Genomic DNA, 19,392 nt, shown 5'->3' with positions numbered 1-19,392 from the left:
TCGCACCTTATCATTTTGAGTTTTAAAGGTGCTTTTATAAATCGGAAATGTTCCATTTAATTTCAGAAATAAATTTGCTTGTGTAATCAGCGCCAGATCATGGGATCTCACTACGACAGTTCCCATATAAATACAACAACTGTTTAGCATTCTCATATAAATATGTATGTGAGATTGTCGCATTATTAATTGTTATTGTTTTTTGTAACGTAGCCTGTTTGTGGAGATTGCGCTAATATTCGAGTGATAAAAATCTCACCTTCCATACACATTGTTAAACTGATTAGACTTACTGAAGTTTTAAATTTGCACGCTAATTATAGAGCCAGATACAATAAAATGGCATCTCGAAAAAAAAAACAACACCAAAACAATTAGCAACTAGGCGCCGCGCTCGAAGCTTGACGCACGATCTTTTGTACGACAGTTATAGATAGTGTCGTCTAATTGAGTAATTAGTGTTAGCAAAACAATTGTAACTGAAACCGCTAATAATGCAGCATATGCATACCTTTGTAGCAACTTCCGTCAGCTGATAACTAAGTGTGAGATCGGCGGCCCCATTATATCACAAAGAGCCACTCAGCCTGGTTCGGTGCTCCATTGATCTTGACCCAGAAGCTCTGTTGCAGTCGCAGTCGTCGTTCTCCCATTAGTATGCCTGAAAATTGTCATTGAAATCCAATTGGAACTCGCCGCATTTCTCTCAACACGACATTCGGCGCCAACGAGTCCAAATCGGCATCGTGAGTGTGTCTTTTTTTATATTTCTGCTCTCTTTTAAAAAGAGAAAAAGAGTTCTGAACTTATCTGCATTCTCTCTTAAATTTAAATTAAAGGTGAGCACAGTGGGGCGGCCTAATAAAAAATTAAAGTGGTGAACTAGTTCCTAATTGTTATTTCCGTTTTAGTTTACCAATTTATGTTATGTTATGTCCACAAATTACTTTGGGCTTACAAAAATTACAACATTCTTTGACAACATAATAATAGCTGTGCGATTTTTATTTACTAAAATGTTGTTTTTTTTAATTTTTTTATTTATAATTCCTCAAGGAATAAGCTAGATTTCAAAACTTGAGGCTTTACTAACTTATTTTAAAAATAAAAAACTGTATTTACTTCTAATTTCAATCTCAAACATTAATTGTGATATACAAGTATGATATTATGAAACACAAATTCTTCTACCTCAGTAAAGCAAATTTTTTCTACATGCCAATACTTTAAAAGTTTTCGACAGAAACATTTCTCAGCTCTCAAATCTTTCTTTTTGGTCCATCTAAAGCAAACTTCAAAAAAATTGCAAATTTCTTAAAACATCATCTCTAATTCTTAAATTATTGTTGTAAACTTTTAAGGCCATTGCTTATTTAAGTTTATATTTTTATTTAAATAACTTTTAAAATGTATTTTAAAAAATAAATAAAGTTTGTTAAATTTGATTTCTTTTCGTGCGTATTCCCTTTAACTCGCTCTTCATATGCACTGTGCAAGCCGCTTGCGCATGCTCATCGCTCTTAACTCTTTATATGTGTGGGTTGTGTGTGTTTATGAACGCTCTTCTCGCTCCAGCTGTCGCTCGCTCGCTTACTCACACGCTGGCTTGGCGCTTTTGACAAGTCAGTCAGCAATTCGCCGTTGTGTTTTGTACACGTCGTCATCGTTCCGCTTCGTCATTGTTTGCGGCTTTTACGCGTGTGCGAAAAGAAAAAGAAACACAAAAGAAGGAAAAGAAAATAGAATCAAACACAAAGAAACAGGCAAATTGCTTGAGAAAGTGCAGAGGAAATTAAATTTAAACAAAAGCCAGCTAAAATTATTGCTATATAATTTAACAAGTTGCTCGGGAGGCGTTCTTTTTGTCGCGTGAGTAGAATTGAATGCAATGCTGCCGACGCTAATTGAAGAGTGACGCGCAATCTCTCGCTCTCCGACGTATCTGTTGTCTGTGTATGTATGTACATGTACATATGTGTGTATGAGTGTGTAACCGCTATGTATTTGTTTGCTGGAGATTGTGATTGTGATTGTTAGCTGTCGTTGTGTCTCTATTTTATCGACATACCTATTTTTAACTGTGTACCTATACCTGTCTACCTCATTTTCGAACCTTTTATCATCAATCATGAACCTCAGCATTAATGCGCTCCCCTCTCAATTGGACATTCGCACACATCTACATATTGTATGTACATACATACACACATACAAATGTATGTACTATATCTAATTGAATTTTGTAGCAATTTTTGCGCTTTGTTGTTTGCTATTCCAAAAATGTTTGCTTAGTCGTTCAGCGGTATCCAAACGATGCGCCGGCAAAGCTCTACAAATTAGAATGTGCACTTTCGAGATACAAATGTGTTTGTTCTACTCCAATTGAATACGCGATCCAAATGCTTATCAAGTGAAAGTGTGTCAGTGTTTTCGAAACAAACAAATATCAAAATAAACCGAGCACAACATATTTTCTTAGTTATTAAACAAGACACGACTGCAACCCCGTCAGCCAGACCCAGACATTCGGCCACGTTATCGTTTCTTCAATACATACTCGTATATAGTATACTAGTATATTTTATGTTTTAATAAGGAACTCACTCGCATTTCTTAAGAAATTCGCCACAGTGAAGCACTACAAACAATGAATGGTCGGACAACGTTCGTTGGCATTGTTGGCATACCAACAAAGGCAATAGCAACAACTACCACTATATGTTCCTATGTAGTATGTATGTATGTATGTGCAGTCAAACGTTGCCTCTTCTTCTTCTCTTGTCGGTCGGCTGTGTTGTTGGTATTCTTGTTTTGTTGTTTCTGCTGCTGCTCCAATTTTGGCGCTCTTTATTCTTATTGGAAAAATTTGAACTCGCTCTGTTTGCGTGCCAAAAGTGTGCGCGCTTCGTTTCGTTTGTTTGGTTTCCATTTTATCAAATTTGCATAGCAAATTTTTGTTTATTTTCTTTGGGCAGCCTAAATACTGTGCTGCTATTATGGTTCCCATGAATATGTATTTACCCATAAGCCAACTGTCAATGACCCACGTCTCAAACGTCTGATTATAAATATTATCACCAACACATACATACGCAAATACTACATACGCGTATTTATTAAGGCCCTGTGGGTCAACTTATCAAGATTATTATTTCTATTCTTATTGCTTTCTTAATGTGAACTACGTAAACAATACGAATGCACGTATATTTTGGGACAACATTGAAACAAAACAGAAAATTATTCTGCTACGAAATGTAATTGGATGAGAATGTAATAAACAAAAAAAGCTTTCTAATATACATACATACATATAGACAACAAAAATTATGAAAATATATTTTTATAATTATTTAAGTTGAAATTATAGATAATGTTTGTAGAATGTCCCATCAACTGTCTGAAATTAGAACGTTCACTTGAGATATATTGAATATCAATGGAACTTCATCAGTAACACTTGTCGATATTATAGTATTTTCTATTTTCTACAAATGTTTATCTTTTATAAAAATAAAAAAACTGTTGTTTCCTCCATTGTTTCCTCCATTGGTCATCACATCTTTTATTATGAAAAAGCAATACTTGTACTACTAGTAAAAAAAGCGCTGATAAGATATTAGATATCTTTAATGTTTCTAAAACATTGGGTTTCTGTCTATTGCAAAATATACCCTTTCACTTAAAGAATAACTAGAAAGCTGTCTTTGGGTTGTTTGGGTATTCCCCGAGAGTTCTACTGGGCCAGTGAAATTTGATGTCGCTTCTACTTATAATAAAGTCTGACCACACAGCTGAAATAACTGAATAATTTATATAGAAATTCCTCTTACTAACTTAAGAATAAATACACTTTAGGTATTTCCCTGTAGCATTGAACCAAAAGTTGCCTGGTACGTGTTTCTTATAGTGTGTCATTATCGGCCCAGTTTTTGCACGTTCCAATTAATTGATTCAATTCAAAGTGAAGCTGGCAGCATTCTTTGGTTGTTGTAGTGTAGTTATTCTTTAAATTTCTCTCAGCATGATTCATGGCTACTATGTTATACATACTACATTAGATTTGAATGTTATTTCTTTTTAAAAGCAGCTTCAAACCCTCCTTCGATGAGATTTCTGGTAATTAAATGATTTTATTTCATTTCAAGACGTTCTGAACAAACGATCTAGCTATAGTTTTGCGCATTTATATAACATTAGGTAAAACGCCTCTTTCTCAATAAATTTTCATTGATCTCAATTGCTTTCAAAACTGAACGAAACCTTGTAAAGATCAATGCTATTATTCAAGCCCTTACCAAAAGCATTACCAATAATTAACAAACAAAAGAGCAGACACTGTCATTTAAACGAGTACAAAACGGTTTCAATATTCAACAAAAAATTAAATAAAGATTAAAATAAAGTAACCTTTAATTAACTCGGGCAGGCCGTACTGTTCCAGTGTTTGCACATAGAGCTTAACTTTTAGCATATTGTATTGCAGTCCATTCGTGCCTTTTAACTGCCCCATTCGTACCAGATATTGTGTAAAATATATACGCATTTATATGCATATACGATTAAATGTAGATACATACATATGTGAAAAAAACTGTTCAGCTAAAAAAAGAACGTTAATATTCATGTTTGCAAGTCGTGCGTGACAAAAGCTACAACAGAATATCGGGGCGTAAAAGCCACTTTTGATTAGGTCTCGGGATCCCTCGCCAATTCTGAAAACATAGTGAGGGGAAACGGGAACGAACGGGAACCGCAAACAAATATACGTCATAAGCACAAATCACTAATGATAAGAATTCATTGTGTTCTGTTCCTCACCTGATCGTCGTTCTTGCCATCGCTCTCGCCGTCTTGACATCGACAAAAATGATTGTCATCAATACGTCTGATGTAAGTGCTTTTATCATTTATTTATTCACTTTTGTATTTCGTTGCCTCACGAGTAATTTATTTATGAATTTTGGACTTTTTGGGTTGTTAATCTAAGTGCTTAATGGCTCTGATTTTTTTATATTTAATTTGTTTGTTTGTTATACGTGATGTGCGCATTTCTGGATCTGAGTCTTGTATAATCAAAGAGCAGATATTCTTAATTCACAGAACTCGATCGTGCAGCTTTGCCATGCTTAGAACTAGACGTGCCATAAGTATATACATTGACGAGCAGGTATACGATAAACTCAAAACAAATACCTCTTAGATAACCAATGTGATCGTCCAGACTTACAAATCAGCTTAACCACTAATAATCATTACCGAACCTGTTCTACTTTCAATTATTCTTCGAAATTTGAATTCAAATTTATTGCTTTCTCATGGGTCCCAATAAGAGTGCCTGTTTTTTGTTGCAGTCAAGCAAGAAAACTTTCAATATGAATTGCAATTGTAATTCAGAAAAGTGGAACACGGAACAGCTTTCGCGAATCACAACTCTAAATCAAGGAGAGGAAACAAGAGATATACTTACGTACTTGAACATTTCCATATCCAAAATGTGGGATAATTTCATTCATTTCTTTTTATTTAATTAAATTTTTAGTAAGATCTGTTACATGAGAGCTAAAGTCTCAGTTTTTATGCTATATATCCATTTGAAGTATATTACTTTTTGTGTAGCCGTAAATTAAAATGAATATTGTTTTTTTATCATAGGTTTCATTCCGTTGAAAGTTTAATGTAATAGCTTTTTAAGAAAGGGCTATTAATGGAAAAACAGCTCCATTTATTTTATTTTCTTCATAGTAGAATAAAACCCAAGATCTTTTTGCTGTAACCTTTTCTAATCCTGCAATCGTACTGTATTACTCACTCGTCCTAATCGAAAGTTTTTACTATAAAATATATTTATTTAGATATGCTTACCGATTTCTTAACAAATATATTGATACTTTTAATGTCTGCAACAATTTGTAAGTTTCTAATGTTTGAAATGCTGATTTCGATCTGATAAGGTTTTATTTCATTAACTATCTACTAATGTGAAAATTTCAACAATGTATTGTGTTGTTTCAAGAATGAATGTTTTGTCTAGATAGATATATACATAGTATCTTCAAGTGAGTTTCGTTTTGTAAGATAGCTGCAGCAAATTATCAAAATTTTAATTGCCACACACGAGCTACTTCAACTACAGATGACTACAACATTGTTAATGCCTGTTTGCAATGCAAATCAGTTTAAAAAATCAGTTTGCTAATTTCTTGGAATTTATAGCTCAAGACAGGTAGTAGGATTTTTATTATTACGGCTATTGTATAATTAGGCACTACTGAGAAATAACGTACAGTTAGCTGATTTTTAAGTAGAAACCCATTGCAAATGGTTATTAAAGCTTTACTTTATTAAACCGCATTTATGTTTAAGTTAATGACTACAATATGAAATAAGACTTAGTAGTAAATCTAAAATAGTCCTCCTAAGCTTTGATGAGAGATGGCAGAATTCACCTTGAAATAAGTTTATTAGGACTATAATAGTCAGTTTCTACAGATTTGCAGCTTTATATCTACATTTGTTGTTCTTAGTCGAGCCGATGAGCCGAACAGATTTTCTGGGTAAATTTGTAAATTGAAAAAAAAAATTTCTTTTGTTTGAAATTATAATTAATGCCCATATTAAATGTTAAGTATATTTATTGATGTAATTATGAAAAGAAACTTACTTTTGGGGTTCAATTTTGCATAGACATTATTGATAATTGGTTTCTTTTTTTAGAGATCCTTTATATATTTTTGATTAATTTATAAAAGCTGTCCATTTATTTGCTAAATTTTCTGTAAGAAAAAATAACAATGTTAAGCTTTTTGTGTAATGTTCAAACCTATTGTGAAGCGTGAATATTGAGAATATAATTGTATTCTCTTTAGCTAATAATATTGTTAACAAATTATATCAATAACAATAATATAATATCAATTTCGCATAATTAAATATAGCTTTATTGGTAATAAAAACATGAAAACTTGCTTAAAACTGATATTACTTCGATCAAACACCATTTACCTTGTCTGATGGTTCTATTAGCCTATCTCTTTTTCCCCCCTTAGATTTCAACTTAAACTGCTATTCGAACTAGTGACAATGTTGTTGTAGACATTGCTACAAGTGTTCGATTCGAGCTAAAACGTTTTCAAACATTTCCAAAGTACGCAAGTGCCTATTTACCTTTCATTTTGTGTGCCGGCATAAAAGCGACAACTTTGAACCAGTTTGTGGCACAAAGACAAAATTTGAAAAAAAAAAAAAGGAAAATGTAAAAAACTATTGCAACAGAACTCAATAACAAACGAAGTGACGACCAACAAGCAGACAGGCAGACAGATGGACAAACAAACAGACACTGAGACAGACATTTGAGTAGAGATGTCAGCCATGTGCGACACCAAAGTTCAATGTGGGCCAACAAAAAGCGTTTGTACGAGAATTCGCATACATATACGGCCAATGTATGTATGTATGAGGTGTACAATTCAATAAGAGTCAGAACAGCTATATGTCTGTACACATGAGATAGGCTCGTGGGCATACTCGTATCTACCTGACAGCAGTCATCTTTTTCGTTGCTGCTGGTGCTCTTTTAATTTCGAGTATCCAACGGAGAAACTGTTTGACGACACACTTGACTTGGTAATGGATTTGGCCGAGGGCTCGAAACACTGCTATACTACAGTATATAGCTGCCTAGAATGACTGCCCGTATTTGCAACTCGAAATTCGTGCAATTAAATTTCGATAAACTGAAACAATTTGTTTATATAACCGTGTTTTCATTGCGCAAAAAAAAAAAAAAAAAAAAACAACTCTATAATTTTTCAGGCAATACTCGTATACGATATTTCAAATTGCTCAACAATTATGCACTTTTCTGCTTAAATGGTGCATAAATCCTAAATAAAATGAAACAATTTCGCCGTCAGTATGCCTGGTGTTTCTGTAGAGCTCTAATAATTAAATAATTTGATGTTGCATTGCATAATTGTAGCTTCAATTATTCCGCTTTGCCATCGCTGTGGTACGAGTATAGTATGTGCCAGCTATTTGGCCTCACAAATTGTTCTTCACTCGGCAGCTTACCAAAAATGCATTTAATTAAAATGCACACCGCACAGTTTTCATAATTAAATGCCCCCAGTTAGCGAAGATGAATGATTCCCTTTTGGGTTCTGTTTCATGCATAATACTCATATAGCTCTGCAGCTGAAATGCTCAAACGGTTGGCTCATTAACTTTGTTGCCAGCTGGCTAGCAAAAAAAAAAAAACCATCATACTCTTTTACCCTTTGGGTGCAGGGTATGAAAAATGTAAGAATTGGCAAATTGTTGGTCTTCTCTAGTGGTCCACTGGACAGTGGCAGTTACGCTAGAATGGAATTCTGAAGCACCTGGTCCTTAATAGTGCTTGTTCATAGCAGTTATTCATTTATAAGTGGAATGTACATAAGTATAAATGTACTCAGGATTATTATATAGTACTAGAACAAATAATTTGACTGTTCAAGAGAAAAAAAAATGATGTAAAATATCTGGAACTAATCTGCAAACAAGTTGCTTAGCACGCATATCAAAGCTATGCTATATATATATATATATATATATATATATATATATATATATATATATATATATATATATATATATATATAGCATAGCTTTGATATGCGTGCTAAGCAACTTGTTTGATATATATATATATATATATATATACACATATAGTTTATATTACTTTTTGGTATAAATATCGGGCACTTAAATGAACTTGGCTATAATACGCGCTTTTAAGTTTAAAAATGAGCATATGGAATAAACCCCAAAAGAATTTGTTTCTAATTGGGTTAAGAGCTTTTTCTGGACACTTAAGAGCACAAAAATTGGAAAACATTTAAGTAGGTTTGGGCTAGAATACATGACATAATCCAGAGGCCGAGGACAAATTTAAATATAAGTGTACATGATAGCAATAATCAATATACAGAGAGCAAAATAGAACTACACCATGAAAATATAGCAGAAAAGCCAATTCTTTATTCTTTGATTATGGCCACTTAGCAAATAGACCATTGTTGCCTTTTTATTTTTAACTTTCAAACACTTTATTCTTCTTCTTTCTCTTCTTTTCTAATCAGAGATACAATAAAATTTTGCCAAGCTAGTTATGGGTATATGTTGTGATATCTTTTGTTTCGTTTAATTATGAGGCCATTATTAATGACTCTTTTACCGAAGACCTTTTTCATTTAGCAATATTAATTTCATTCTAAGAGTTTGTGCTTTATAAAGTGTTTAAAATTTTGAGTGTATTTAAAAATCTTTTGTTCTTTTATTTTTTTATTTTGTCGATAATTCAGCGCATAGCGTATTCACATTTTTAATATTTGCACATTTTTTTAAATACTGTAGTTATAGTTAAACTGTTATTATATATTTTAAAGGCATAGTTGGTTTAGGTAATACTTACTGCTTTAAATATATATTTTTATGAATGGTGCAGTTTTGTATCAATAAAAGTTTAATATTTTTACGTCAACATTCATATTCTCCTCAGATAGATAGAAGTTGATTAATACTTATCTAATAATTAAGTTTTTGTAGATTTTTTCAATTGAGACTCAATAATCATTTAAAGAGTATAGCCCTTAAAAGTTACAAGCATTCAATTTCTTTAATGGGAATTCTCACATGTACTGTACATGTTTGAAATGCAAAGTCATCCATTCTCTATTTTGCGTGGAGAGCTTCAGCAAAAAAGTAATGGCATCGGAACCGTCAGCCATATGCACCACCACATACCCAGTATTCCGGCAGCCATATACTTGTAGTAGAGCGAAAAAAGTGTACGACCTGCATACACAATTTGAATTTATTTTGCACGAACGCAAGAGACGCACTCCAACCATGTTTACGTACGAGTAAAAAAAAAACGAGGTAGCAAAAAATCTATATAAATTAAAAAGGAGATATAAATTAAAATAAGGAATGCTTTAATGCCACCACCAGCTCAGTCACGTAACCAGCTGGGAAGTTTCTTCCTCCGTCCTCAGCCAGCGCTGACAGTTGAATGCGGTGACAAAACTCTGAGCTACTTTTGGACTGGACATGACAGAGGCAGACCGGACCATGTAACAAAAGTTGACAACTTGCATGAAGGAAGAACATGTTTGAGTGTATGTGTGTGTGTGTATGTTTGTGTGTGTGAAGGATGGCTGCGGGTGGGCTCACCCGTCTGGCTTTGTCCGATGCCATGAATGATTACAAAGTTGTGGACGAGCTCAAATTAGCTTGAAGTGTGGTTGGTCGGTGCAGTCGGCATTGCATGTACATATGTAGATACATATAGTACGTGGCTCAAATTGTCAGTCTTTCAATTTTGTGGCAACAAGGAGAGACTCTCCAACTGCGGACTGGTCGCTTAATGCTCTTGTCAGCACACTTACGGTAGTTGGGGTCCTAGCGTTGGATAAATGATAGGAAGCTTAATGTGATTGGTCGTTAAGTGAAGATGCTGGAAAATGGATATGTTTGTTGGGGAAACAGGTGTGTTGTGTAGTTGCTCTTATGAAAACAAAGCCAGAAGGTGAATAGCGAATAACTTAGGATATTTTTAGGATTTATTAGGATTTTTTACAACAAATGACTATCAGATATATTTATTTTTGTGTAATCCGCTTGCTTTCATTTCCGAAAAACAGCAAAAGTACACAAAGATATCACGCCTTATTATTGAGGAATTACCAAGCCAGCTTCTACAATATTTTCAGTTTTTAAAAATATACCGAATTATATTGTGATATTATATTATATCCATATATAGTACAGTGAAACCTCTCTTGGCCGTATACTCGCCGTCACTCATTCAATAGCTACACTAGATATATACATACATATTTTCATTTTGCAACCATTCCTGAGCTAAATAACCACATATTTAATTTATTTTGCAATATTTGTCCAAGCAGTACTATTATTTTGATCGTGCAAGACCGAGGCTTTAACTAAAACGAAAAAAAATTGTGTCCGCGTCCGGTCAAGACAGTGTCCGCACAAGAGAGGCGAACATGGAGGTTTCACTGTAGTTGGTTACTTGAAATACCCATCAGCTCTATTATATTTCATGGCTTGAAATTTATGATTGATATCGCAACTATTTACTAATCGCTCGCAGTCGTATTGAAAGTTAAAGTTTTCTGTTAAATTACATTCGAACGCGTGATCTTATCATACATTATAATAAAAGAATATAAATAAACAGTGGTTGGACTAAAGTGACAAAAAATATCGATTGTAGAAGCATTGGAGCTTAACAAATAAACATTCCTAGTTATATAACCTTTAAAGACATCAAACACTTTACATAATTAATAATTATTTATAATTATAAATAATTAATTATATTAAAAACGGCAAACATAACAGTTTATCAAACTTATCTTCAATATTAAGAATTATTCAATTATTGAATTTCTCTCTCTCTCTCTCTCTCTGTTTCTTTCTCCAATTCCTTATAGACGGGTCTAACCCTAACACCCGAAATGCTGCTCTCCACCTCCGAGTCATCAACGCACAGCGCCTCCGAGGTTGCAGGTCGTCTGCAAGTCGATGTGCGCACAGGTCTTAAATGGACCGAGGCCAAATATCGCGCCAAAATCATTGGCCACAATGAGCTCAATGTCATCGAGGAGGATCCCACATGGAAGAAATACATAGAACAGTTTAGGAATCCCCTAATCCTGCTGCTGCTTGGCTCGGCACTGGTTTCGGTGATCATGAAACAGTTCGACGATGCCGTCAGCATAACCATAGCCATACTGATTGTGGTAACGGTGGCATTCATCCAAGAATACCGCTCCGAGAAGAGCCTGGAGGAGCTGAAGAAGCTGGTGCCGCCGGAGTGTCATTGCTTGCGCGAGGGCCGACTCGACACGTTCCTGGCCCGCGAACTGGTGCCGGGCGATGTGGTCTACCTGAATGTGGGGGATCGTGTGCCCGCGGATGTGCGCCTCTTCGAGGCGGTCGATCTCTCAATCGACGAGTCCAGTTTCACGGGCGAAACGGAGCCGGCGCGCAAAATCACGGACGTGCTGCTGAACAACACGAATGTGAAGGATCACAGCAACATGAAGAACATCGCCTTCATGGGCACATTGGTACGTTGTGGCAATGGCAAGGGTATTGTTGTCAGCACTGGCGAGCGCAGTGAGTTCGGTGAGGTCTTCAAGATGATGCAGGCCGAGGAGGCTCCAAAGACGCCGCTACAAAAATCTATGGACATTTTGGGCGCTCAGCTGAGTTTCTACTCGTTTCTCATCATCGGCGTCATCATGCTACTGGGCTGGCTGCAAGGCAAGCCGCTCTCGGAGATGTTCAACATCAGTGTCTCGCTGGCTGTGGCCGCCATACCCGAGGGTCTGCCCATTGTGGTGACCGTCACACTGGCTCTGGGCGTAATGCGGATGGCCAAGCGGAACGCCATTGTGAAGAAGTTGCCCACCGTGGAGACATTGGGGTGCGTGAACGTTATTTGCTCCGATAAGACTGGCACCCTGACTAAAAATGAAATGACAGCCACGATCATCATTACGGCCGATGGCTATATGGCCGATGTAACCGGTGCCGGCTACAATGATCAGGGCGAGATACACATACGCCATTGCAATAATGTTGAAATGGCCAAATCGAATATTACGAATCTCTTGGAAATTGGCGCCGTATGCAATAATGCTTACATACAGAATGGAACCCTATTGGGTCAACCCACTGAAGGCGCCCTCATCGCCGTAGCCATGAAGAACGGCATGTATGCTACTGCTGAGAATTATGTTCGCATACAGGAATATCCGTTCAGCTCGGAACAGAAAATGATGGCGGTAAAGTGCATACACAAGTACAATAACAACAAGGAGGAGATTTTCTTCGCCAAGGGGGCTCTCGACACCCTCTTGCCCCAATGCACCAAATATCAGTTCGGCACACAGACCGTGCCACTGACCAAGCAAAATGAGGCCGAATTTCTGGCCGAAGCCTACGAGATCGGACGCAAGGGATTGCGTGTCCTGGCCCTGGCCAAAGGACGCTCCATGCAGGATTTAATCTATTGCGGCCTGGTAGGCATTACCGATCCACCCAGGCCACTGGTCCGAGAGTCCATTGAGATGCTGATGCAGAGCGGTGTGCGCGTCAAAATGGTTACGGGTGATGCACAGGAGACAGCCATGGCTATAGGTGAGTAAATGAGATTTTATATTACTTTTTAAAAACTAATCAAAGCAAAGCACTTCATGAGATAAACTATTGTTATTTATTTATATATCTGTTTGTTTGTCTGTCCGTATGAACACTTTAATCTTTGGATTCCTAGCAGCTAGCGGCAACTATTTTATATATATATTTTATAACTATATATATATATATATATATAATTTTATATTTTAACTTCCAGAGTAAAGTTTTTACAAGATCCGTCTCTAAATAATAAGCAGAGCTTAATTCTTTTAACACTACATAAAGAATTTAAAACATTACTAGGTCCATAATATATAGATCTACATTTATCTTTATTTTCATTAATTTTATTTAATAAATTTAAGGGAATAGACCCCCTTAGATTTGTACAAGAACAAGCCATTGAAAGGCAAACAAGGCTTACTTCCAAATTGCACCAAATTGAATCCACTAGAGAATTGTTTGTAATTGAGAATATTGTTTACATTTTCCCACACATTTACATTTTTTAACACTCGTACACTAGAAGTTAATTCTTGGAAAATTTGCATACATTTCTTTTGTCCACCCACCATCTTCAATTACTCGAGAAATACAACCACATACTATATGTATGTATTCATGATAACCAACTCAACTAAAACTTAATTATAAACTCTTTAAGGCTGGCATACAAGCCACAAATTGCTGGCTTTAACCAAAGCCACACAAACGTAGTGCAGCAGCGCCCTAAACTATGCAAATAAATTTGTCAACGCACCGTAATTAAAAGTGGCAAGCCAAAAGTTGCCAACCAAAGAAGCACCCAAACCAAAAGAAAAAACAACCTAAACTATATGCCGACGAAAGCCGTGACTTGGGATAAAATATTTCAGATATAGTAGACAAGCTGCGGACTTGGATGATCGGGTGGGGAACTGACTTGATATATTTATGTTGGCGAACGTATGCTGCGAGGCATGTGGGGCTCAAAAGTCATGGGCGAGAGGGCTTAAAAGGCCAAACTATGTGCCGCTTAAAGCATTCCAGCCACAATGGGGTGTGGAGTATGCTGTATGGAGTGTGTGCTGGACAGCCTAAAAGTATGCAAACAGAATTAATTAACCATGCTGGGAAGTTGTGTCAGGGCCCACGCAGTTGAAGTTTCAGCGCAAGTTTTCTGAAGCAGCGCGCACATCACTCAGCACCACTTACCCGAATGCATATACACATACAAGTACATACATGTATGTGCATGTATGTATGTACTGATATATATATAACTCATACATGCACATACTTGTATGTATGTAGCTTGCAGTCTCGCTCGCGCTTGTTGACTGTACTTCGGAGGGAGAGAGTTTTCAAGCACAAGTGTGCACTCGTATTTGAAGTTTAAGTTGCGTGAAATAGCTGAAGAAGTGCAAGTGCGGCTGTTTGTTAAAGCCCGAAAGAGTTGGCCATTAATTACAAATGGCATAAAGTTTGGAAGGAGCATGCATTTAAATGCTGTGGTCAATCCAGCTCCTTGAAGTATGCAACGAAAAATTGCTAAAGTTGTCAAACCGCTGAACAAGCAATCCCCTCCACCTAAAAAAAAAGAAGCTGAAAATCGTATACACTATGCGAGTATATATGTATGCGTAGAAATTGCAAGCGAGCGCAGCAAATTGGAAAAGATAGGAGAGATCCCACTAAGAGCGCAAAAAAGGAAAATGGAAAACGAAGCGATGCCCTTCGCAACGTGGGCAAGTGGGCAAGGATATGCCGTAAAGGACAGCCAGGTAGCGACGTCGCCCGCAGGGCCATAACAAAAAGCAAACGCCATCAACTCCATCTAATATCCTGCCCAGAACAGGCAACAGCAGCGGCGTTGTCAGTCACAGAAATAATTAACTGTGGCACAAAAAACCCAAACCCCCTCCCCCAAATCAACCCAATCCCATGCCATCACCACGTGCTCGTCTTTGTCTGCGTCGGACAGAAATTCATCTACATAGAGAACGTTGTTGAAGCGCTCGGCTACTTTCGTCAGCAACAACAGACATGAAAAAGAAAAATGATGTAAAATAAGGAAAAACTTTAAATGCAATTCGCTGGCGATACGAAATAATACCATAAATATAGAGCGGTCTGAGCTTTTGGGCGTTCATTTCTAATGCAACATAACTAGCCGTACACAGTGCATATTGATTGAAATTTGTTGCTTGCAGAGGGCAAGTGAGTGATGGCCAACACACTCCTTATACCACTACTTGTTTTAATAGGAAAAGCCGCTTATGGTTTCTCTAATTGGCTGCCATGCCGTGTATTTTCGGCTCGTGTTTGGAACAGCTTGGCACAAGCCAATTTCCCAAACACGTTGTAATCCCAGCATCCTACATTCAATTGAAGGACAACGGCAGCCAGTTAGTCAGATGGCCTGCTTGGCAGCCAGACAGATATAATTAAGTTGACGTATTAGATACATTTTCAATTCGATGCCCAATTATGTCAAGTTTTTGATGGCACAAGTATCATGTAGTATTTAAATGAAGTTGCTGCTAATTGCATTTGAGTTGCTTGCGGCTTGTCAAAGCCTAAATTAATTTTAGGTACTATACACTATTTTAACCATTGACTGTTTTAGCCATCAAAGCCAACGCCTTCATTTGATGAGTATTTCCTAAATGAAAAAACTTATGGTTGCTCAAAAATGCTTGTATTTTCAATATATTTTGAAGGCAGGAACTGAAATGATTATTTAATATGATTTAAGTAGAACTGTAATTTGCCTTTGGTTTGCAGCCTAAGTACTTATATAGAAGTACCATGAAACTATCGTTTCGAGAATAAATGGGGTTTTTCAGAAACAAGAGCTTCATAAACATTGATTTTGAGAACTCAATCTTCAGATCTTTAAATTATTGAACATGGCGAAATATTTTATTAAATAGTCTATGGAGTAATAATAATAAGTACAGATGCAATTAGTAATAAATAGTATGTTTAGTTATAAGTTGAGAGACCAAGTATACTCTATTGCTCTATTTCCCCCGTTCGATAAATAAACAACTGTATTTTTTTAAATTGTTGCTTAAAATCTGTCCTAAAAGGACAATTATTCAAATCTTGCAAAATACAAGATCAAATAAAATTATAAGGTTTTTAGAAGGCTCTAGTCGACCCGGATGGGGACTGGTGTCTTTTGGGATGCTCGCTGTATTTAAAATTGAACTGAACACGTTGATTGTTTATTTTTATTCCATTTTTTATTTAAATTAGCTTATAACTATTAAATATTTAAGGACAGAACCTATTAGATATTAAAGATCGAGACTAATTTTCAAGTAGAGTCTTACAGTTATTATTATTTTCTAAAGTTAAAGTTTTTCCATTAGGCAAGTAAAATATTTACATGAAACGGTTCTACTTTGTTAGTTTCTAGAGTCTAGAATACTATTCAGGAATACTATATTTAATCAAAGTTAAACTAGTTGTGAATGAGAAAACACCCTTTATGATTGATCACAATGGAATGTATAAATGTATAAAGTCGAGTCTACAAATGCATAACTCCAACAGCTGCTGATTGACTTACTTAGCTAAAGTTCTACACAATACTACACTGTTATGTTTTGGTAGTTTATTTTTTTGCAAACACTTAGGAATCCATTCTGTAGGAGTCACGTCGGTGCCGCAATTTGTGCTGCGTGCTGCACATATCGGTTGCAATTCCGTGCCGTCTAAGAATCGACGATGCGCTTGAGCAAGTTCGTCGCCGCAAGCAACAAGGCCTAAACAAATGTTAATCAACACCAGTTTCCGGCCTTGTGACACGCCCGACTCCAACTTGACATATATCCAATTAGTGCAATGCACTTGTAATGCAATGCCAGCAATGCCGATGTCGATGCTGCTCCCCTCGCCCCCTGCACATCAATAGCTTGCACTTGAGGATGTTGATTATAGCGGCAACAACCCAGCCCAGCCCGGCTCAACTCTGACATTGCATCGTTGCACAGAAGGAGCAGAGATAATCATAGCGATTGCAGAGCAGGAAGCAACAGCAATGACAGCAGCTGTCGCTCAACTCTGATAAGATGGAGCGGCTGGCAAGGATGCAAAGGATGGAAAGGAGCCGAGCAAGTCGTCGAAAGAATTGTCACGTACAAATTCGTGGCGCACTTAATAAACAGAAGCAGGGGTCGGGAATGGGAGTTCCCCTTCCCAACGTAGCAACGCAAAAGCAAAACAATATTGTTATGTGGATCGGGTGGATGGATGGATGGATGGATGGATGGAAGGTCGCATGGCAGGGGCGTATAAATGCAAATGTCATTCGCAGCTCCCTGCTAATGCTTTCGCAGCAACATTTTCAATTACGAAATGAGCGGCACTCAAGACTGAACTGAAACTTTTGCTTCTGTTCATGCAGCCTTTACTTTTTTCCACCATTATGCACAATTTCCCCTTTGATTTTACGAACTACTCGTATCAAAGTGGCAACTCAACTGGCAACTGCAATGCGTTTGTGGCAGCAACAAAATGTTGTTGCTTGTATAAATTTCGGGGCTTGACATTTTCATAAACTTTAGCCCATCCCTGAAAAAGTATTCTCATTCACTTCCTTCCTCCAGATGCCAAAACATGAACATAAACAGCTCTATGAGGCAACATAATCCGCCTTGTCTTTTGCGGTTTTGTCTTTAATAATACATGGGACAGATTTCTGTATTTCTCCTTCATTGTTGTTGTCATTATTGTTGTTGTTGTAGTTGTTGTGCTCTCGTTGTTTCATAAAGTTTAACAAGTTTTTGCTGTCAACTTTGTGCGACAACTATCTTGTGGCACTGTGCATGGATTTTGTTTTGCCAGCATTTATCAAACGACAGTTTTGACAAAAAAAAAAAAAAAGATGCAATTGTCAAACTGAGTTTCGAAGTTTATTTTGATGGGCTATGAAGTTGTTTTAGTTTTTCTGATGCCCGATTGTCTAGTTTTGATGAATTCAAAGTGAAGGGCCCTACATCTGTGCGGATTGTAAACTTCGTACCAAAATAATTCAAAAATATTTCTTTTGGTTAGCCATTACTTTTTTTCTAAACACTGTAAAATTGTTGTTTATTTAAGATATATTTTCCAAGATCTTTGGTTTTATTTAAACTAATGCGCGTCGAAAATTAGCTGCCAATTAATGTAAGCAAGAAAGGAATGCTAGACTCGAGCGGGCTCTACTCTTAAATACCCTGTTCACACTCTCAAAAAATTGTGAATTTTAAATTAATTAATTAATTAAATAAAAATTATTCAATACATGCAAAAATAAGTGGAAACATACTAGGTGTGAAGTACAAGTTTATGTCAACAGACATCATCAGCAATAACAACAGCTGCAGAGCTTGGGCAGATATAATATTTATAGCTATTACTTTCTTTCTAATTTATCATGATCATAATGAAACTTAATATACGGACACGTAATCACTAACTGGGGGTACCTACCAAATTTTAGTTCAAAATTCAAAGAATTGGGTGAGTTAGAGAAAATCCCGAAGAGAAGAAGAGGGGGCTTGGGGGTGTATAAAAAAAATGAACAAACTTGCCCTTTCTCAGACTTAGTAGAATCTACATTCCAAGTTTGGTTATTCTAGGTTATAAAAACAGAAGTTATTCTATTCAGGTGGTTTTCGACATCATCGAGCGAATATGCTGCGTATCAAACAAATCGAATATTGATTTTGGCAATATTCGTACAATGTCTTAATAAAAACAACAGCTTCAGTAATATCGCAAATTCCTTTCATTTAATTGTTATTTACTTTTCAATTCAAATTATCCTACATGTATGCATAAAAAAAAACTGACAGCAAATGCTTGCCTATAGATGGATCTGACTTCGCCTGCTTTGGAGCCCCTTTTCAGTGCATTGTTCTGAGTGTTTCTTCGCCTCAGATGTGAAGTCATTGCCCCTTGTTCCATTCATTGTTCGACTTTATTGTCGCGAAACATGACCAAAAACTTGATTGAAACATCCTTACGGAACCCCAAAAGCACTTTATGAAATGGGAACTATTTCTGCTATCCACTAACATTTTGTGGATTTTAAGCGTTCTCATCTAATTTGATTGACCATTGCAATGATCATCTTGCCAGCAAGTCCGACTTCTTTTAAGCTCTGACACACAATACTTTACTGATGTTAACGAAGGAGGA

General features: G+C 36.5%; 1 protein-coding gene across 7 annotated transcripts in view; it reads left to right on the top strand.

Moving 5' to 3' along the window:
* Positions 1–19,392, top strand: part of LOC115633066 (calcium-transporting ATPase type 2C member 1) — an 80,037-nt gene that overhangs the window by 50,144 nt on the left and 10,501 nt on the right. For 5 of the 7 annotated variants that reach the window (XM_030530434.1, XM_030530432.1, XM_030530433.1 and 2 more), the window contains exon 2: positions 11,505–13,218. In XM_030530434.1, the coding sequence (XP_030386294.1) occupies positions 11,505–13,218 (1,714 nt within the window). Of the gene's footprint in view, positions 1–1,645; positions 1,870–4,621; positions 4,894–11,504; positions 13,219–19,392 lie in introns of those variants that run through there. The other 2 variants (XM_030530437.1, XM_030530436.1) reach the window with 2 other exon arrangements.

The sequence above is a fragment of the Scaptodrosophila lebanonensis genome, unplaced genomic scaffold, assembly GCF_003285725.1.
Source record: "Scaptodrosophila lebanonensis strain 11010-0011.00,11010-0021.00 unplaced genomic scaffold, SlebRS2 tig00001415-arrow-pilon, whole genome shotgun sequence".
NCBI lineage: Eukaryota > Metazoa > Arthropoda > Insecta > Diptera > Drosophilidae > Scaptodrosophila > Scaptodrosophila lebanonensis.
The sequence above is the reverse complement of the archived record's forward strand: the minus strand, read 5'-3'. Positions and strand labels throughout refer to the sequence as shown.